Source organism: Erpetoichthys calabaricus, chromosome 3, assembly GCF_900747795.2.
Source record: "Erpetoichthys calabaricus chromosome 3, fErpCal1.3, whole genome shotgun sequence".
NCBI lineage: Eukaryota > Metazoa > Chordata > Cladistia > Polypteriformes > Polypteridae > Erpetoichthys > Erpetoichthys calabaricus.
In genome coordinates, this window is record NC_041396.2 from 230,663,035 (window position 1) to 230,685,897 (window position 22,863).

The following is a 22,863-nucleotide window of genomic DNA, read 5'->3' on the forward strand; positions in this document are numbered from 1 at the left end:
AAACCAACTGAGGAAGCATGTACCAGAAATTAAAAGACCCATTGTCCTCAGAAATCCGCGAACCAGCAAAAAATCTGCGATTATATATTTAAATATGCTTACATATAAAATCCGCGATAGAGTGAAGCCGCGAAAGGCGAAGCGCGATATAGCGAGGGATCACTGTATATTACTGATGTAAACATTTAAATGACAAAATGATCCTTTAATGGCTTTTATGTTTTTTACTAGACATTTTGGCAAAAGAAAAAAATAAGGCTAATCCTTTCTCAATAACATGGCCACCTTCAATCATACTATAAGCTTGAATTTCTAAGCAACCATATATAAATTGTTTTAACATATTATTTGCTTTCTCTATTCATTCAGTAAATTTTAACACTATCTTTTGTAAAATGATCCAGTATCACTTTGGTATCCTGAAAATATTTACTAATAAGAATTATAGTGTACTCTGCTCACAACACAATTAACCTAAACTTGTACTTAAATCTTGTATTGACTATGGTAATGGACTTCTGTGAATACCTGATGAAACCATATAAATCATATCTTAATGGATTTTGCAAACTTTTTTTAAAACCTTTGCTGTCCTTGAGACACAATTCCTCTCCTTTTTACAATTTTGAAATCCATTTTCAGAAAACTATTCTATTTTTTTATATCAGACCAAAACAGAAGAAAGTTAAACAATAGATATTAATTTAATAAAATTAAATTAAAATTAATTAATTTAATACAAGTGTAAGCAGCATAAGTGATTTAATGAAATATGAATACACCAACTTGTTGTGTTAGTCTAAATTCTTAACATTGTGTACAGTACATTTGTCACATCACATGATTTTTACATGCACATAAACTCACTTGCTGTCAGCCAGCCAATACACAGTTGGCAACTATGTAGTGTCCAAGGTCACAGTAGCAGTAGGTGAAAAGTACTATCTGAAAGTTGTTTTGAAACTGGTATTATGAATTACACAACTTGTTCTTCCTTTTCTGAGTGATCATTTTATCAGCAGTGTAGATGAAGGTATATTTACACAGTAAGCACAGGAAAGGAGGATATAGTAATGGAATAGGTTAAATGAGAGAAAAAGAGAATACAATTAATTTAAAAGGGTATTTTATTTTTGAGCAAATTAATATGATGGTAATAAATTGTGAATTTGGATTGACAAAAGGCATTCATTTAATGATCTATAGTATATTGTCATACAATTTAAGGATATATGTTTTGTTGAGTAATAAACATATTACGTTATCTAGACATAAAGGGAAAAACATAATTTAATAAAGTAAAAGTTATTTTGCAGTTGAATTGTGCTACTTAAAATCATATAACATTATTTAAAGAAGCAGCCAGCCGAAGATCTCTATATAGCTGTCTGTTTCTCAAACACTGATGTAGTTAACTTTTTGTGCAGTTGTGCATTTGGCCCTTCTGCTTCTTTTCTACCCTGGTTAGATTCACTTTTCCTGTTTCTCTCATTAAATAACTACACTTTTGTATGAAACCTTCAGTTTCCTGCCAGTGTGTACTATGGAATAACCTTAATTTCACAAAACAGCAATAGATTAACATTTGAGAGAGCTGTTGTGTTTTGGCCATTTTTTAACCCAGAGTTGAACTTTAGGAATTCCAGCACTTTGCAACCCAAGGAACGGCAATGTACTTGCTTTCTTAAACAAAATAACTTGTTTCATTGGTGCTACCAAAATAACCAGATAGCATTTAAACCTGATTGATTAATTAAGGATGAGCTTAGAGTTTAGTTTACCATTAGAACCCTGAAGTAATGGCTGCTGAAAATGAGGCTCTACCGTCATATATGAATAATAAATTATAAACCAGTAATTTCAAGTAGTAAGTCATTTGCAACATTACTAATGCCTTGACTATGTTTTTAAAATCTGTTTAATAGTACATTGAAGTATCAATTTTTTTAAACATGAAATTTTCTGGGTGATTCCAATCTTTTGAATTATACATTATTATACATATTCATACTCTGATCTTTTATGGATTATCATTTGGGGTTTTATTTTACTTAGAACTATGATGTAGTAGTGCATGAACACAAAGAAGTAATTGCCCCTCAAAAATGTCTATAATTTTACATCATAATTTCCTTTAGATCCAAAATAAAAATCGTTTTCTAAATTTATTATAAAAATGTAACTAATAAAATAATTTTAGAATGCCTATAGATAATCATGTTTGCTGTGTTTTGTGACTTTATACACAGTGTAGATGCTGTAGTAGAATATATAGTATGCCTGTGATTAAATTGTTCTTAATGTTTGTTTTCAGCTTTAAGAATCATGTTGCTTACAGCTATCAAGGAGATGAAAGTTGGTAAGGGGGCATCTATCAATGCAATCTTCTCCTACATCCGTGCCACTTACAGGTATGACCTGCAGAGGAACCGGCGTCTCATCAAAAGGACTTTGGGGAAGCTGATTGGAGAAAACATGGTGGAGCAAGTTAAAGGGCGAGGGTTGGCAGGTTCATTTAAACTGGGAAAGAACTACAAGGAAACAAAGAAACTCAGATTAGCAACCAAACAGGTAAAGTTCCAAGTATTCAAAAGTTCGAAAAAAGTGTGTGTTTTTTAATGAACTTCATTCAGTTAATTGTCTGTTATCTTTGATGTTGAGGAGAAGTATAAAAGTTATTTAATGATGTTTTGTGCTATTTTTTATATCTGATATAATTTAAAATACATTTGATTTATTTTGCTTTTGTAGATCACTGTTAATATCCAAAGAAATTCTGGTGTCCTCCTCTGCATTTTTACTCTTGTTACTTATGTAACTTTACTGCATTTAATAGGTAATCTGAGAGGTGAATTAGTTAACAATATTAATGCCAATATAGCAATGGCAAAATACATATTTTATGGAATCTTATAACATTTTTAGCAAAACTTTGGGAACAAGGAAGAAAATAGCACTGTTATTTTAAATAACAGTAGTATTTTTTTCTTTAATAACATTATTATTATTACTTATTTGGTTGACACCTTTACCCAAGGCGACCTACAACACTTGGAGAGAAACAATTGGTTACATTTCTTTTGTTTTTACAACTGAAGCGCAGGCAGGTGAAGTGAATTGGCTATGGTTACACAGGGTCAGATCCCATGCTGGTTTGGTCTTAGTACGTATTTGCGGTACAAAGGCTAACTTTGTGGATTAGTACCGTTGGAGTGCGCCTCAGAGCTGTGAACTAGCACCAGACTAAGACAAAGTGCAGTTGCAGTGTTCTTTTTGGAGTCAAAGATGGGGAACAACTTTTACAGACACAAAAAATCACAAAAATGTTATTAAAATATATAGAAACTATATTTCAGATTTTTATTTGGACTGATATATATTTATGTCAATGCAACAGAAAAAGGCAAACGATGCATGGAAATACTTGCTGTAATACAAGAAATAAAACAATACAGATCAACATAATTTTAAAGATTAATCTTCAGTAAAAAGAAGCAGACTGGGTTTCTAATTAAGTAATTAAGTTAATTAAGTAATTAAGTTTCTAATTAAGTTTCTAATTAAGAAACTGCTCAGCCACCAGTTCAGACAGTGTGGATTGAAAGATGATGGTAGTTTCCTCTATATTGCATTCCATATTGCAGGTGTTCTCCATATTTGATATAAGATCTCTCACACTATGTATTTTATAGCTCCTGTGCTCTACTGTGAAGTGTGTGCTACAATGAGGGATTCTTTCTGAATATTGTCCAGCTTCTGACTTGGTATTTTATATGCTTTGGTGACTGTTGAATTATTTATTATTTATTATCTACATAATTTAGAAAATGTGGTATAGCATTACCAGATTAAAAACACCACTCAGGCTCCAGAGTGTCTTACACATGTACTCTATGAATATCGCATGTAAAAATGAAATACGCCTGGGTGGTGGCCTCCCTTGGAGATTTAAGCTAGTGGTCACTCTTACATTAGATCAAGGAGTGGTGCAATAATGTACAGGTCACCGCATATATGTACCACTGAAACAGAAAAATGCTGGTGCTATTGAAAGAGGGCAAGATGTTAGAAATTTCGTGAAAATTGCAGCAACACAGCTACTTTCAGGTAGGAGTGAAATTTCCAGGGCATACTCTACAGGTCAGCTAGTGACAGCAGATGAAATTTGAAGTGATTCTCACCTTCCAGTTTGGGGTTAAATGGGAGGGATTAATTCCAGAGGGGTGACGTCAACATCATAAAATTCATCAAAAACTGCAGTTGGATAATATTGCCTGTCGCTCAATGCAGTAATATTCAAAATATAAATAAATGTGATCTTAGGATCACTATAGGCTCTCCTAATAGTATTACATAATTACTCGATAGAACTTACAAATTTACCTTAAGAAAGATAAAAAAAAAATTAGCATATGAAGGAGGAGATAATGATTTGGTGGGGGGTATGAATTTGGTGCTTGAGCATTGTACAACTGAAAATACAACTTAAGGTCCCACAATACAACTACAAAGGCAAATATTGTATTTGTTATGGACAGTCCATGATGAGCGCAGAAATTCATCCCTTAGTCCACAGCTTTAAACACTCTAACCAACTCTAACTCAAATTATATGGTAGTAAACTGGAAATGTGTATGCTTTCCCAAACCTTCTCAAAGCCTGTCATTTGGGTAACTTGGACTGCCAAGGAAGACCACAGCTAATGAAGAAGTAATTTTAAAGCAAGTATCAATTATAGAGGTGAGCCCAGAATATCCAGCTGGTAATTTTTTTTCTTCCACATAGGCTCCTTCTCCGGCACAGAAATTATTTTTTACAACCCAAGTGAATGTTTCTTTCACAGAAGTCGTGTATGGTTAGATAAGCCTCAAGTTGCACCTGATGCTCACTGTTTCTTTTTGGGTAGTGAACCCACATGGAAGCTCTATGTACTGTCTTTTGTCTTAACCCAAATGAGTAACATGGGTCAAACAGCTTGAGTGGGCTATGAATTCTATTCTTGCATCAGTGTCAAAAAGACTACTTTAAACACCATCATTAGAATCTAAGTTTTGTGACAATATCAAGGACCAATTGTTCCCAAGGTCATAGTCCTAGGAGGGGACTTTGTTATATCTCTCAAAAAGCAGGTTGTCCCCCCATTTGATTTTAGAACATCCTAAATTTCCAAATATGTGAACTCAGTGTCTTTGATGTCTGTCTGTAATATGACTGTTTGGCAGTCTGAACTTACACAACTGGGCTCTGGGAGTAGTAATGTGGAAAGTTTAAGAACTGGTTAGGTATAAAAATAAATATTTATATGTAAAGTACAGTGTGCACGTGGTGTTGTATTTTTCTATTTGCCTTTCCTTTTTTTCTACATATAATTTTGTTCTTTATGTTAAGTTTTCTTTATTTGTAATGATTATTCTCATGCCAGGCTTTTAAGCAAAAGTGCACTTTACTAGAATAAACTGAAATTAAAAGTACAGCTCTAGAATGCTCACCCATGTTTCATAGTTCCTACAAACTTGCTGGTTACTGATCTCTGCACCCAATTGCTTGTTCCATTTCATACATGAGCTGCTGATAATTTATTCTGAGCACAACAGTTTCTGGTTTGCTTCCTTACACTTCTTCATAGCAATTCATTGTTAGCAGCTGAAAATGTATGCGCAAAATACTTGCGACACTTCTGAGTGTCGACAGTCGACAGTCCACAAATGCAAATTGTCTGTGTTTCCAGATTTTATGCAAATAAAGTTTGTTTCATCACCTGAAATTAAAAATGGTGGCTGTAAGGTGTTGCTTCAGTTATTTTAGTTGCATCTATAATCGCCATGTTCATTTTTAGTTGGAGGTGATGAGAGCAAGTGAATACAATAAATGGAAGGCGAACTCCCTATACTTGGCAGAGCCCACACATTAGGCATTTCTTTGAAATTGTCCACAGTGATTTTACTGAGGAACTGTAGGTATAAAATTTTAGGATGAGCAGCTCAACATTCATGGAATTATGCAGTATAATAGACCCTGCTGTGTCCACTGCTGTAGCATACACAAGGTAGCCAGTCCAGACCAAGAAGTGCATAGCCATCACACTTTATAAACTGACTACCTGTGTGGAGTACAAGGCTGTTGCCAAGACTTTTGGTTAACAAAACCACCATTCACATGTGTATATGGGGTTATCAGGCTATATGCTCCAAACATATCACTCTACCAAATGTGGAAGAAGAATGGCGAATTTCACAGTGCAATTACAAGACGCACATAATACCCGAGGTGTACGGTGCAGTCGACGGCTCACATATCCATATTCTTGCACCAAGTGATGGGTATCAGGATAATGCTAACAGGAAAGGCTGGGTATTTTTTTTTTGAAGGCGGTTGTTAACAACAGATTAATGATCAACTAAATTTGTGCTGGGTCACCTGTTAGTGCTCATGATCCTGCTGTATTTGTGTCATGGGACCTAAATGTGAAAAAAGTGTTTCCGTTGCTGTTTTCTGAATTATTGCTTTGTTGAATCGCCTGAAAAACCACCTCAAGTGAGTGTATAAACTTTTTTTTTTGCAAATTTAGAAGTTTTTTTCTCTTCAAAATCCATGTTTCCATTACCATTTTTTTTTTGTTTTGCAGTTTCAAAATGCACCTGAAAGAGGTTAATGGAAACATGGCTGATGTGGCTTAAGCCTGGGATACCCTTAATTTTCTTTTAAGTTCTCTGGAGAGAAAGGGCCACTGTATCGTCAACAGATTTTTCAGATTATTTTTTAGCTGTTAAATGCTTAACGTTACACTTAATTGCCCGAGTTATTTTGTAATTTTTTAAAACATTTTCCTCTCTCCACATACCTGAAGAGGCTCCTCATTATAAAAATGATTGAATAAAATTTAAAAAAAAGATAATAACATAATAGTTAAATATTGAAAAAATGAGTTTAACATAACCAAAAAACTGAGTGAAATAGATCTATATTTATTACTATTTTATGTGTTTAGATTTGATACATTTATACCACCATATTGCTTTCTTGTCCTTTGTTGTATAACATCTTTTTGTCCTTCTCAAAAATGTGGTTATTTGATAAGTATTGTAGTTGTTTTATTATTGGTTTTGTAAAAATACTAGTTTGTACCATAATCTTCAGCTTTGCAGGTATGAGATAAAGCCTACTGCTAAATGATAAAGATATAAAAATAAAATTAACTGTACTTTTCATTTATATATGCAATAAAAGTCTGAATTAGCTTACTAAATAAATGTTTTTGTATTCATAAATGATTTCAGAATCCAGATAATCGACAAATTAAAACACAAATCAGCCTTAGAAGAAAATTGAATTGTCCTTTGGCTGCTGAAGAACCACCACAAGATCATCTATTAAAACACGATAAACAAATTCCAAATGACTCTAAAAATGGTGTATATTTAAGATCAACAGTAGATCATGATTACTGCAATCAAGACAGTGACCAGAGCTTAATAGAGAACCCACTCCAAAAACCTGACTTGTGTGTGGAGAAAGAAATTAAAGTTACCTCAGCTGAATTCAAGTCCATTGATAGCCAGAACACCAAAGATTTGAAAGGATTTAATGATGAAGACATGACCAATACAAGTTTTGAATCAGTGACAGGGCTAAAGGAAGATGGTTTGGAAATTCAAGATTCAGATCAAGTAGAAAACTTTCCCTCTCGAACCACCACAATTTTTCCTTTTAACACATCTGATTTTAGATTTGAATGCATTTGTGGAGAGTTAGGACTTATTGACTATAAAGCAAGGGTCCAGTGCTTGAATTGTTTTCTGTGGCAACATGCAGAGTGTGTGAACTACAAGGAAGAGAACTTGGATACCACTCCTTTTTACTGTCCTCATTGTCTTGTTGCTATGACACCCGTTCCCACTGGTGCCACACTCATTATCTCACCCAGCTCCATCTGCCACCAGTGGGTTGATGAAATTAATAGGCATGTAAGATCTTCATCACTTCGGGTTCTGGTGAGTAAGAATTTCTACAATTGGAAGAGTATCAAATTCTGGTTAATTTTGGGCCATTTTTATAGATTTTTGCAGAATGCTTTAGTAACAAAAGTAAATCATATTTATGTAATCTGAAGCATTTTTTTTTTTTTTTTTAACTTTTTGCATGTTTGCTTTTTTTCTTACTTGGAAATTAGTTTATTCTGTCATTTTCTAATAGTAAAATGAAACACCAAGATATAAAGGTTTCTTTACTGCACATAGTATATACCAGTGGTTCTCAAACTGTGGGGTGGGCCCCCCTAGGTGGGCACGAAGTAACAAAAGATGTGATGTGAAAAGATGTGGAAAAAAAGAAAACAAGAATCGAAAATATGAAAAATACATCTATTGAAACCAAAACAAATTAACTTAAACTACATTCTGATACTAGAAAAATAAATATAGAGTTAGATAAATGTCGATAAAAGTTAAGTAGGTATAATAAAATATGCATCTATGATATATCATTAATTAAAAAAGAACAAATTGGTATTAGTGGGCTCCTTTCAAAAAACCGTTAGGGGGGGCGCGATTAAAACTGTTATGAAAACTCGGATCACAAATACTTAAAGGTTGAGAAATGCTGGTATATACAGTAATTGTTTATTTCTACAGACATTTGTCAAAATCTCACGAACTGTTTATTTGTTATTTATGTTTCTGACTTTATCAGTAGATGTCATAAGCTTTTTAACTATTCTAATGACCTGCTGTTGCATGCTACATGTAGAGTGACTTAGCATAGTCTTTTCAGTTCAGACTTTATAGGTATATGTTCACTTGCCAATAATAAAAATGTAAATCCTAAATTATTTAAATCAATTAAAATATTAAATTATTTCTGTCCTTTTAAGTGCAATTTTTGAATATGGTTCTACTGCAGGTTTACCAAGGAGTGAAGAAACATGGTTTCATTCAGCCTCACTTTTTAGCTGAGCAGGATGTGGTTATTACCACCTATGATGTTCTTCGAACAGAGCTTAACTATGTGGATATACCTCACAGTAACAGCGAAGATGGTCGTCGTTTCAGAAATCAGAAGCGCTACATGGCTATTCCTAGTCCACTAGTTGCTGTGGAGTGGTGGCGAGTCTGTTTAGATGAAGCACAGATGGTAGAGTGTGCCACTGCGAAGGTGAGATTTACTGTGAACTCTTAGAAAAATGTATTCTGGTGAAGTAATGTGTCATAAGATTTTCTTAGTTGTTGTTATCACAGTTTTGTACCAGATCCAACATGATAGGCCACTAAGGTAAGAGAAATAAATGAAATTGATTAGATTTCTCCATATGAGGTGCTCTCTATATGAGGTTATACTGGTGTTCAAGAGTTCAATAAGTAGTTATTACAAAATATTTAATGGTGGATAATTTATTCACATTGATATGTTTTGAATAGCTATTTCTTTTAAAATGCTATTTGCATGTGCAGTTTGATCAGTCTTGTGGTGTGTGAACAAATTAAAATGTAAAGAAAGTTGACAACACAAAATACAAATCGTCAATATTCCTTGGTTGCTGGTAGTCTATTTTAAATACAAGTCAGCACAAGGTATTTGTCATGAGATTTTGACAGAGAAATAACAGCCAAACATGTTGAACTCTTAATGCCATAATATTGTCCTTTTTTTAAATGAGCCACGGCCATTGAGATTATTCTCATATAATTTTGTTGATCTTCAGTTGTTTATTCTTCCAGCATTTTAAAACTTGTAATCTATATGTAACCTAATTTTAAGCATTATTTAATTTTAAATAAAATTATTTAAAAAATGGGAGGCACTTTGAATACAGAAAACTCTTGAAATTAAATAACGAAAAGACAGAAATCCTCTATATATGTAGTGAACAAAATAGAAACAAGGTTTTAGGCAAGTCGGGCAATCTAGCTTAATCAATAATGACAAAAGTTGAAAATCTGAGTGTAATTCTTGATTCTGGCTTGGCATTTCTGTCTTACATTGCGTTATTAAGACTGCATTTTTTATCTCAGCAACACACATGACTGAGACACTATCACACTACATGATGCTAAAATTGACTGATGGTTTTATTTTTTCTCATTTAGATTATTGTAGTTTTTTGTTTACATGAATACCAGAAAATATAATAGATTAAGGTGTTCACAATGATGCTGCTGAACACACTAACACCTGTAAGAGGAAGCATATGAAACATGTTTTAGTTATTTACAGTACAATTTATTTTTGTATAGCTCAAAATCACACAAGAAGTGTTGTAATGGGTTTTAACAGGCCCTCCCATTTGACAGCCCCCCAGCCTTGACTCTGTAAGAAGACAAGGAAAAACTCCCAAAAAAACCCTAGTAGGGAAAAAATGGAAGACATCTTGGGAAAGGCAGTTCAGAGAGAGAGAGGGAGAGTATACTTCACTGACTTCCTTGGGATGGAAAAATTGTAAATATGTTAGTCTGCTGAGCTTCCATCTTTGCAAACCTGATAGCTCAAGTGCGCTTTCTGGTAGCCCAGCTTTGTATATGGGGTGGGTGGTTACCTGTAACTTTTTACAGCAATGTTTATTTGTAAAGTTTTGTTGTACACAAGTGTATAGCACAATTCTACCACAAAATATAAACAATCTGCATTTTAGAAGAGAACATTTTAGCAAACATGAATTTTAAAGGATTATGCCATCCTAATGCATGTTTTTTTCCAATATACATAAAAATATTTTTATGAAAAATGAACAGAAATATTGGATTATATTCTCAAACTTTGTATTCAGACCTAATGTGGACCACACCAATTAGTTTCTCTGTCAAAAACATTATCAGTTTGACTTTCAGGTAGAATTTGTCCTTTACAATGTCATACATCTTTCATTAACCACAGCCAGCGATCTATGTATACAACTGCATTAAGATTTGTCATGCTTGGATCATTACAATAACAGGCGCTAGAACAGTAGTGCATAAACATTAATAGGAACAGTCTATATTAAATGGCAAGGGACTTTAACCTCATTATTTTTGTTGGTCGTATTTTTCTTTTGTCTTTCAGCCTTTCTTTTGTTGATGTTTAGTTGCTGAGCTGACTGTTCTTCATGGGCTGCCGCCGTGTATTTTGTGGCTTTAATTTTCTGTGACAGTAATACTGTCTTGTACGTCCGCTGGCTTGTACGTCCGTAATATACCTTTAATTTTCTCTGGCAGTAATACAGGCGTGCGCGTCGGTAATATGCCTTTAATTTTCTCTGACAGTAATACTGGCTTGTATGTGGCTGTAATATGCGTCACTGTATTGTGTACCGTTAATTTCCTCTCGCAGTAATACTGGTTTGTATTTCCGTAAAACGCCTGTAACTTTCTCTGACAGTAATATCGCACATCGCACCGTGCCCCGCGCATGTGCACTTCACCAGAAGACACACACATACGGACACCTGGACACACACAGGGATTTTATTAAAGAGGATAAGGTTTAGGCCTGAAAAAAAGCATGTTCATACTCTGAAGTTTTTGGGCTAATAGTAAGGGGTATTTTCACAACCTGTTATGAGATCAGAGTACATATTGATTAATAGTGAGCTTCTAATTCTTTATAAGATTTGTCTCTTGTCTTTTTTGTGAAGGCAAGATCTGTTTGTAATAAAGTGTATCCCTCTGAGTTCCAAAGGTTAATGGTTCCAAAGGTTAATGTCCACTTGAAATTTTGTGACAGGAGCACAATCCTCTTTAGATATAGTACAGTACATATCCCTGACTTGGTTGTGATGCTTTCCTCTCCCTGCAGTCATCGCTACTTTGCAGAATATTCTTTGTATTTAATATACCAAAGTAGTTCTTTCCGTATTTTAAAGTTATTTTCTTTTTGTTTTCATCATAATACAGCTTGTAATTGTGATTAATTTAATTTATAACTGGTATTGAAGCAGTAGTGGAATGGCCTTGTGCTCTCCTCTTTTTTTTAATCCATAACAAAGTGTGTATTCTTTATTATTTTATTTATATTACAGTAAATGATTAAAGAATATGATTAACTTTTGGTATTCCTGCCCTTACTGACCCAATTTCTTTATAGCTAATGTTATTGTTTCTCTCACTTGCTTAATATACTTGCCTCACAATTTCTCTGTATTGTTCACTCGTGTGTGTGTGTGTGTATACATGCAAGTTCAATATTTTCTTGAGTTGGTGGTCTTCATGACAAGGAGATGCACTTCGTGTATTCTTGCATGTCTTCCTTCTGCTTTGATGACTTGTTGCATCATATTCAGCCCATTGTTCATCATTCTGGCACTCGCGTAACCAGCATCTCCTCAAAATTCACTGTTTAGTGTACACAGCACCACTCCCACATTGCCATGAAGTTAGAAAAAATTTTGTGCACAGCACACAGCATAAATCCACTGTGTATTCCCGCATCTGATGCCATTTTTGCTGTGTTGCCCTCACAACCAGCAGGGATGCATCAAGTACCCCCCATGATTTGGATGGGCGATACAGCAGTTTGGTGCTCTACAAGCAGCTGTGTTTAAAAGTGACACCAAAGTTAAGATCTTAAATGAAGAATTGGGTCCTTTGTTTTTATCAAATTGTTTTTGATTGGGAAAAAATTGCATGGATCAAAAATACGAAACATCTCATAGTCTGCCAGTCTTTGCGAATTTGTAGTTTGGTTGCTTGGAATTAAAAACCGGCAGTCTCGGGTGTCCAGATTGCTGATTTGTAGAACAATTTCTTTAAAACAATTGATTTAAAATTCCTTTTTTTTTTTCATTTTTTCGGTGTTTTTTCACCCCTTAATGGCTTAGCATCTGCAATAATCTCCAAATGCTTGCCACACTATGTTGCATATAAGATCAGTAGCACACATTAGCTTATTTCAGTTTCTTTATTTATAGAGTTGCATCTTTTCCAGACTATACAAGTTTTCTGGCACACCATCCTTTTTGATTCTTATACTGTTTTTTTTTTTTTTTTTTATATTAATGACATTTTGAGTTTAACATTCTTAAAGCTGAGTTTAGTATATTTAAGGCTGCTAATGCCTGCTGTAACATCTGTAATATTTCAGTTGCTGATATACCCAAAATGATAGCAGCTTTTTAACTTAGCACGCCCATTTCTTTTAAGCTCACTAAACAAGTTATGAGCATGTGTGAGTATCTCAAGTGTTCGCACTATAATGAAAATTGGGAATGTAAACAGGAACACTGGATATCAATTTATGTATAAGTGTTATGATCCCATTAATACCATTATGTATTGTCAGGCACACTCCTCATAAAAAGTAGCAACATCCTAATCTGTTTATATGCTTTATCGGTGAGCTGAATGGATAAATGCTGTATCTGGGAGACAATTATGCAGTTGTTTTAGACAGAATTATCTAACAACCATACATTTGGTATTTAAGTGCTTCATAATCTACAAGCAAAAATTGACAACCTAATATGACTATCTCTTCATGCTCCTCTTGAAATTTGTTTTTTTCTGTTAAATCTATCAGTATTTTCTGACATTGAACAAAGTTTATCTCCTGAACTAAAGATGAACTTTGTTTGTTTGTTTGTTTGTTTTTTTATTTATTTCACTTGTGAATAAGGCGCTATATAAGCACCTGACCCGGCACAGATTCACACTGGGGCGCGTCTTCCCCGTGAACCCCACAGGCAATACACAGTCCCAAGCACTTAAACACAGCCCAAACACTCTTCCCCTGTGGGGCACGTCTTCCCCATGAACCCCACAGGTATAACACAGTCCCAAAGCACCTTACTATTAACACAGCAATCCTTCCGCTAGCACCACCACTCCTCTTGGGCAACCCCGTCCTCTTCCTCCCGACTCTCGCTCATTAGTGGTGGATGCTGGCCCTTTTATAGCCCACCCGGAAGTGCTCCAGGTGCTTAATCACCTGTGGCTAATTGCACCTCCGGGCGGGGCTGTAGAGATGTCCAGGTGGGCTCCAGGATCCATGCAGCACCCCCTGGTGGCCATCCCAGATCCCTACAGGGTTGTGGAGAACTCCATCTCCCAAGAAACTGAGGCACCATTGTCAGCCAGGGAGGCTGCCACCAAGCGTCCCGGGGGAGGTAGTGAGGAGTCCATGGCTGCTCCCCTGGACCATATACAGAAGGGGCGTCCCGACCAGGCATGGGACCCGGCCATCCATTACATCGCCCCTCTTCCACATGAGTCTCGTGGGACTCAGTGGCCCATCCCGCGAGGGCTGGTCTTCTCCATAATGGGGAGTCGGTGTCCTCCACACTACGACTCTGCCCTCTGGAAACAAAAGCAAATGGTCTGGGGGTGTTGCCCCGACGTCCCTGCCACTTGGACATCCTCACAGGACAACACAGCCAGATGTGGCCACAGTGGCCGCAGTTGTAGCACACTCGACTCCCTTCGGCTCGACTCTTGCAGGAGTGGAAGCAGGCAGGAAACTCCTGTCCTTTCACCTGCTCAGTTGAGGGCTGCAAACGTCCTGGGGGAAGGTACTGAGGAGTCTCTGGTGGCTCCCCCTGAACATGAGCAGAAGGGGCGTCCCGGCTGGGCATGGGACCCGGCCATCCACTACACACTTGTTGCCTTTGTTCTGTAGATTTCATTTTAGGTGAAAAAGGTGCTTATCTGGTTTTTCCGAGTTCTTTACAAGGAAAACAGATGCCTTTAAATGTACATCTTTGCAACGTAGCTTCAGGAATTCAATGTCAAATCCTCATTAGTTCTGTTGTGACGACACTTATTACCCTATGGAAAGAAGACTACTGTACCCTACTGAATAGTTACTCTTCTTATGGAATTATTGTCAGTTTTAATACATTTTTTGTATGGATTGCTGCTTAAATCTTGCAAATTTTAAAGAATTTAGTTATAAGAATTTCCCAAAAAATGCACAAATGCAGTGGGTTTGATTGGTAATAAAGATGCATTATCATGTTAAAAATTAAGGTTATTTTATCTTGCTCAGGCTGAAGTTTTGAAGTTTACTTAAAAATGTATTAAATTAGTGCAGTTTCAGTTAGCTATAAATTGTCTATACCTAAAACAAAAAATAAATTACAACCAGCTGTCAATAGTGCTCCTTAAGTATCCTCTTTTTTTCCTTTTCCAATATCAGAATTGCTTTTTTTTTATCTAGGCTGCTGAAATGGCTTTGAGACTAAGTGCCATCAATCGATGGTGTGTTACTGGAACACCAGTACAGCGGGGACTTGAAGGTGAGCATAGTAGTAATTTAGTGTTTGTTATTTATGAAGATACTGTATATTGTGTATTGTCTTAGGAACAGTAGATATATTTTAAAATTTTAGTTCTGGGTTTTTCTGATTATTGCAAGTTCTAATGTTACAATAAAGCATCATGTGTACTTATTTTACTGTGTAATAGTCCAGTGTCACCTAACCACACAGGAAACCGCCTGCATTATAAGACTGAGGTTTGTCTTTGTTAATGACTTCCAGATCTGTATGGACTCATTCTTTTCCTCGGAATTGACCCATACTGGGTGAAACACTGGTGGGATCAACTACTTTACCGGCCTTATGGTAGAGGAAATCCACAGCCTCTTTATAATCTTATTGGAAAACTAATGTGGAGGTCAGCAAAAAAGGATGTACTAGATCAGGTAATTTATCAGATGGGTGTTTTTTAATTAAAAAATGTAACTTGCTTTGAAATGGATGTTTACCATATTGCATGACAGAAGTATAAAAGGGAAACTTTTTTGAATAACAGAACATGGAAGAAGGGGCAAGAACTTGAAGTTATTTTTATTACACATAATTTTTAGAATTTTTGAAATAATATAATTATATATATGTGGTGCAGGAAATCACAGTAAGTAACTACTGTATATTATGTTGTCCCGTCTAGTGTTATTCTATTTGAAACGTCTTTTTATTAAAACTACAGTTGCTTTATGATTGATGTTGGCTGAAGGACAGTGTCTCAAGAATGGTCTTTGAGTCCTTGTCCAATCCTTCACAAACTGCTGCATCAGATATCAGACGTTTGAGATCACACTTTTTTAAGTGTTGCTTCAAACATCTACTACAAGATCTCTTCTTCAGTTGGCATCAGTCATCACCCTTTGTTGGGTTAAGTTTTGGGCATTCATTTGTTGTTAATTTGAAAAAGTTGGAAGAACTGTGAGTAGTTCTCTGCATAATGTGATCCTTTATTTTTAAATATTTGTTTAAAAAAATAAATATTCTGTATTTTTAAAAAGCTTTAAAAAATTAGAATTTTAAATAAATTTCTGTAAGGCTGATTGAAATTCTTTTGAATTTTTCATGTGAACACATGTGGCATTTTGTTTTTAAATGGCAGGATTGAATCACTACCTTGCTGTGTTAGTCATGCATTGCAGTTTAATTTCCCTTGAATATAACCATTAGCCTGTAACTTTATGCGGAATAGACAAATAGACATTTGAAAAATAATGTATTGGGCAGCAGTATTGTATATTTGTGTTTCTTCAAAATAAATTGGGTTTGGGAGATTAGAACACCGCAAAATATAGTACTGCCAGGGTTGCAGAAAAAGTATGCAAGACTAAATTTCAATTTAAATTTAATATCTTAAGAAGACTTTTATAAAAATATATTCTGAAACAGTCACACAAGTATAATTAACATTCCTTAATGAATAATCTACACTGTAAAAATGTGTAAAAAAATTCTAAATCTAAACTGAGGACTTTGGGTGACTTTGTAAACATACTGTTAATAAATATTTTAAACATGAAAAATTTGATTTAATAGCAAATATATTGTCTGAACCAAATGTAGACTATTTTTAACTTATTTTGGGAAGCATCAAATCATTTTAACTAATTAATGTTTCGAAACTCTGGTCATAACATTACTTTTTTTTTTTTTTTTTTCATTCCTTATGAGCAAGTATACCATGCACATTTTTCAGGATTGTTATAGGAAATAGGTCACATAATCTTAAATTTAGTATGTACATGGTACAATGAAATTATTACTTCATTGTCTCTTCAGAACAGTTGACAGAAAATACAATACCAAAAATAAATACATAAGCAAGTAAAAAGTATAAATAGCATGCATATCATATATACAGTCAGTATAAACACAGTTTTTGGATTCTTAAGATTGACTGTTCAGCAGCCTTACGACTTCTGGGTAGAAAATGTCCCTGAATGTACTGGTGCAAGTGGCAGTGTACCATTGGCCAGAAGAAAAAGATAAGAAGAGTGTCTGTGCAGTATGGCTGAGGTCTTCAATTACATGTTTTTGCCTTTCTAAGGCAGATAGTATTGTATATGTCCTGAGTAGAAGACAGGTTGGTGCCTGTAATGTTTTGTGCTGTCTTTACCACCCTCTGCAGGTGCTGTACCAGGATGTTATACTGTCAGTGAGGTTGGACTGTGCTGTGCACCTGAAAATTGTTATGAGAACAGTTCGTGAAGTGCAAGCAGCCCTCAGAAGCCTGAGGAGGCAGAGGTGCTAGTGTGCCTTTTTGACAAGAGACAAAATGTGTGTCATGCCCACTTCAGTTCATTTGTTAAGGTCATCTCAAGAAATGTATACCTGTTCATTCTTTCAACAGCATCTCCCCCGATGTAGATGTCATTTTGGCCTGCCTTATGCTTTCTGAAATCTTTGAGCAGCCTCTTGGTTTTGCTGTTATTAAGGGTGAAATTGCTGTTCTGGCTGAACTGAGTCAGCAGATAGACATCTTCTTTGTAAGCTGTCTCATTATTGTTGATGATCAGGCCTATAATGTAATGTGTCAGGCTAATCAGTCAGAAGTAAACAAGGATTACAGAAAGGGGCTGAGCATATTACCCTGTAGAGTGTTAATTTTGAGGTTTAGCTGAGAGCAGTGGTTCCTAAACTTTTTTTAAGATATGACCCACTTCTGGGTGAGAATTTTGTTTTGAGGACCTCACTACCATACTCAACTCCATTTGTAAATAAATAGCAACTGCCTGGCAGTAAAATAGTTATCAAATAATAGAAATACTGGTACCTTCAGTCACCCAGTAGCACAATTTTCCTTTGTTCACCTTGTTTCCTGGACTTACCACAACATTTGAGAAAGTGATTGCTAATTATTTTTAAATGCTGCATCGTTGCTCAATGTCACTGAAGTCTTCTGGAAATTTCTATTTGTCTTTATTTATATAAGCAGCAAAGTGTGATGAAGCATAATTTCTAAGTTGTGCGCTGTGCTGATCAGTGACAAATACAATATTGAATATTCAATGATAAGTACGAGCTGTACTTCTCACTACAGACAGATGAATCCACAGATATTTACAACTCTGGTGGCGGCAGTCACAGTGCGATGCAATCTGGTTTGTATCTCTAGTCATTTTAAGTTGTGGTCCTACCAGGCAAACGTTGCCATATGCGTGTCAGCTACGTGAATGTGTTCAGCACCATGATCAGCTGGGGAGTGATCAGGTGATGCTGGTACCTCACTTTCGTTTTCGATCTTGATCTCCAGATCACTTGAACCAAAATTGGAGTCCAACAACTCAGAGCCCAATTCAGTGATAATACGCAAAACGTCACATGCTGAATATTTAGCTTTGCCCCTTTGCTTTGTTCTTTTGCCAGATGCTGTGGCCATTTTTTGCTATTGTTTGCTCTTCGCTATTCATGCACACACAAGGATTAGACGTCAAGTAAATGAGTCTAACATTTCTCTAAGCAAAGAGTGTCTACCTTTATCATAGCAGCTGATTATCACCCAAGTTGACATCTGCCCTCACACCCACCTTTCACGAAAAGTCAACATCTACCCAAAAAGAGTTAACTCTTTACATTTTAAAATGTTTTTTGTTTTATTTTTGAAATAAATGGGAACCACTGGCTTAAAGCATTTGATGCTACCAATCCACACTTGCTGAGCTCTTGGCTAGAAAGTAAAAAAAATTCAATTGCAAAATGCGGCTGCAGATTGTAGATTAAGGAGGTTTATAGTAAGCTTTGCTGGTACAACAGTGTTAAATGCTGAGATGTAGTCTATAAACAGGATTTTTGCATAGCAGCTTTTGTTATTCGGATGTTCCAGAAGAGATATGGCATTCTTTGTGGACTAGTTGTGACAACATGTAAAGTGGAGTGACTGTCTGGAATATTCTATTTTTTGTTTGTTGTAGGACCACACTCTCAATGCACTTCATCATGTAGTCATTCAAACAGTCCAATTTTGTTTTCTTAGGTATGGGGATAATTGTTGGCCTTTTAAAGTAGGCAAGGACTATTGACCACAGATAATACATTATGTCCAGATGTTGTCACTGTTCTGGAGTTCTATAACATGCAGAAGGTTATTGCTTATTCAATCTTAACTAGTGACTTTGCAGGTTTTTTATATTTGTACGTATTTCTTAGCATATGCAAGAACATTGACAATGGAGCACATCATGTTTCAGGGATCTTCAGATCTAAAAATAAAGAAAAAAACCTATGACCTAGGGATATAAAAATTGTTTGCAATGTTCTGATTTCGCAATTTTCGTTACATATAAAATAAATTAACATGAAATCGTATTCATTTACAATCATGTTTAGTTGCACTTTCAGCATGGGGAAAGAATATAAAAATTAAAACCTTTCAGAGTAGTTAAAAATGCCGCCCTTTTAAAAGCTCACTGGAAAAGATGTCATGAAAGAAAAGTTTCGTCATGCCTTAGATACAGTATATTGTGGTTTTATCTTTTCTGTTGTTGTGGAGCACTTTGAATATTTGTTTGTTAAAGAAAGGGCTATATAAATAGAAATTATTATTAGATATGACTTAAACTAACTGCTATTCTTTTTTTTTATTAATTTGTTTTTTTGAACATTATATATGTGTACCCAAAGTGGACTACCGGAGTGTATCATGTGAACACTGTTGTAAGGATTCAAATAATGTATATTTCTTTTTCTTTCTGTTTTATAATCTTGGGAACTCTTCTCCTGAACCCTGCTCAGGATTATGTGGGATTACAAAAATAATGTGGTATCATCTTGGGAATTCTACAATAATGTGTTTGTTGTTCATAGTTTCCTAAACGACATAGCTCCAATTATAGTTGCATCTATGTTTGTAGTTTTATGTATACTTTAAAATGTAGCAGCATGCAGGACTGCTGGAAAGTGAATGTGATTATATAATAGTAGTCGGTTCATTTCAGGATTTTCTGTCACTGGGTATTTTTATCTCCAGTCTGTTACTATGAAGTTAGTGGCATCTAGTTTAATTTAACAATGCCTCTGATTTTATACATTATATGAAAAATGAAGAGTAATGTACTGTAGATCAAGCATTTTCAAATGTTCACCCTTTTCCATACTTAATCTTTGTTTATTTAGATACAAATCCCCCCTCAAACAGAAGAGATCCACTGGTTAAATTTTTCTCCAGTTGAAGGCCATTTTTATCACCGGCAGCATGAGGTCTGCTCCCAAGATGCTTTGTTGACATTGAGAAAGATTTCTGATTGGAACTTGAAGCTAGGAAGTCTTGATAGAAGAACAGTCAACTCTATATTATATCCTTTGCTCAGACTCAGACAAGCCTGTTGCCACCCACAAGCCGTGAGAGGAGAGTTCCTGCCTCTACAGAAAAGGTAAAGATTAGAGCACTTTTTATTTTGTACTTCGAATTTATTAATAGTACATTTTCATTCATCAGTTCTATGCTTTCTACAAAACAATGTATAAATAGAAATGCCTGTAAACATGCACACAACTCTCATCACTTGGTTTTCAACATTAATTGGATTATCATCCGTATCTGCAGAATTATTATTTTTTTCTTGATGTAATAAACAGTCATATCCCCTATTATGTGTTATGGAGGCAATCTGTCAATTCTGCATGAGCATTATTCATAAGAATAACTTTCAGTCCATGTTAAATATGAAAGTTTATTTCTAAAACCCTGTGGAACAGGATTTCTTAAATTATTTTTGTTGTGACCCAACCTTTTCCTTTTTAGAGTCTTTGAGACCCATTTCTTGTTGAAAGCCCAAGTGATCATTAGAGTGACCCCTTGTATAATTGTAGCCGATCATAAAGAAATTGGGTGATCCAGCTTGTAGAATCATGGATGATCATTGGGGGCATTCGAGGATAATCATCTGGGCATCGTCCATTGTTTAATCAACCTGCTGTAACTTTACAAACCATCCACGACCCATTACCATTAAAAAAAAGAGTAATTCGTGACCAGCTACCAGTAATTTAAGAAACCCTTCTGTAGAACACTTGTTTATTCCAGAAATTATTTTTATTCCCTGATATATATAAATACTAGCCGCCCCCCGTGGCTCTGCCCGCGTAGTAGTGATACAGGACAAACTTTAAAAATCAATAAACAAACAGGTATCGCTAGCTAAGCTAAGGCAAGGTACACTTCAAAATGCACAGGTACAGTGACTCGAACGGAGGCTTGGGTGTGAGTGAGGAGGGTCCTGCCCAACTCCCTACTCCTGACGTCACACTTCTCCCTCCTCTCGGTCCTCTGTGTCTCTCTCGGATTCACACAAATAAATCAGTACCGCAAGTAACTATGATACTTAGCGTGATGAAAGAAGTCGCAAAATCAACCAAAATGTTCCAGCGAATTATAGAAAAAACCAGATCTAAATCCGTTAAGTAGTTCTCTCGTGAAAAGTGAACAGACAGACGTTGAATTTTATATATACAGTACACAGAGATTTGTGTGTTTATGTGAAATACATACTAAATAAACAAAGAATAAAAACAAAACCTCAAAGCCAATATACTTAATGTTTCGTAAGAAAGCTGCTGTATAATTGATCAAAATCAGTTCCACAGGCGTCATGATAGTAAAACGCCAACTACTTTTGAACTTGTCTGTAACTGCAGCAAGTGTGCATTATACTTTATAGTGTGAATAAAATTGTAAAATGCTTAAAGCAAGATGGTTGCCATGCCTTTTCTTTAAATAATTTACTCTAAATGTTTTTAATGTGAAATGGGAAATTATTAAGTAATTTCAATAAAACAATTAAAGGAACAATCGAAAAAGGGATATTAAAGTACATTTGATACTGTGTATATAGGTAAGGAGGAAGAAACATGCATTCAAAGGGATTTAAGAGAACAGTTTACAAAAAATTCACCTAAGTAAATTTTAACTGGTAATACGTTTCAATATTTAAATCAATATTCACAATGTAAACTTAAACACCTTTTTTTAAAGAAAGTAATTTAGCCAGTTGTTGTTTAAATTGTAATACTGTGTAAAAGCAAAGTAGCAATCTATAGTCCATGGAACTATTCAAAACTCGAATGATACACAGTGTACCTTGTCTAAGGTCTATTCTTCATCCCCATAAAAGCATGTAACAACAATGTATTATTGTCAAACATTTAATAGGAAAAAGATTGGTCTGATGTCATTCCCCATTTGCATTTATTAAATTGTAGCAGTTTTCTTTTGCAAATTTTAAACAGATTGCTTCATGTTATGTTTAGAGACTCCAGGGCCCTGAACCTAAAGGTCTGTTTAAATTACAAATAAAACAATAAGAAATTCCAGACACTAATGTGTAAATGATCATTCTGTTCATTGAAACCACATTGGCATTGTATTCACTGTTAAAGATACCAGGCAAAATAATATTTGCTTGTTAATGTACTGGGCTATCAATGTTTATTTTATTATTGCTTACATGTTGGTCTTTTTTTTAAGCACATTGACAATGGAAGAACTGCTTAAATCATTGCAGAAGAAATGCAGAGTTGAATGTGAGGAGGCACATCGTCAGCTTGTGTGTGCTCTAAATGGCTTGGCAGGAATTCATATTATTAGGGGTACAGTTCTTTTTTTTGTTCTATTTACATATATGCTTTACTGTTAAACTTGTATCCATTTTATAATTTTA

General features: G+C 35.1%; 1 protein-coding gene across 1 annotated transcript in view; it reads left to right on the forward strand.

Annotated features, from left to right (window-relative positions):
* shprh (SNF2 histone linker PHD RING helicase) overlaps window positions 1-22,863 on the forward strand; it is a 106,164-nt gene that overhangs the window by 36,991 nt on the left and 46,310 nt on the right. Inside the window, exons 8-14 of the mRNA XM_028797887.2 lie at window positions 2,315-2,571; window positions 7,278-7,991; window positions 8,899-9,150; window positions 15,121-15,199; window positions 15,443-15,606; window positions 20,321-20,577; window positions 22,671-22,792. Of these exons, the coding sequence (XP_028653720.2) occupies window positions 2,315-2,571; window positions 7,278-7,991; window positions 8,899-9,150; window positions 15,121-15,199; window positions 15,443-15,606; window positions 20,321-20,577; window positions 22,671-22,792 (1,845 nt within the window). The remainder of the gene's footprint in view (window positions 1-2,314; window positions 2,572-7,277; window positions 7,992-8,898; window positions 9,151-15,120; window positions 15,200-15,442; window positions 15,607-20,320; window positions 20,578-22,670; window positions 22,793-22,863) is intronic.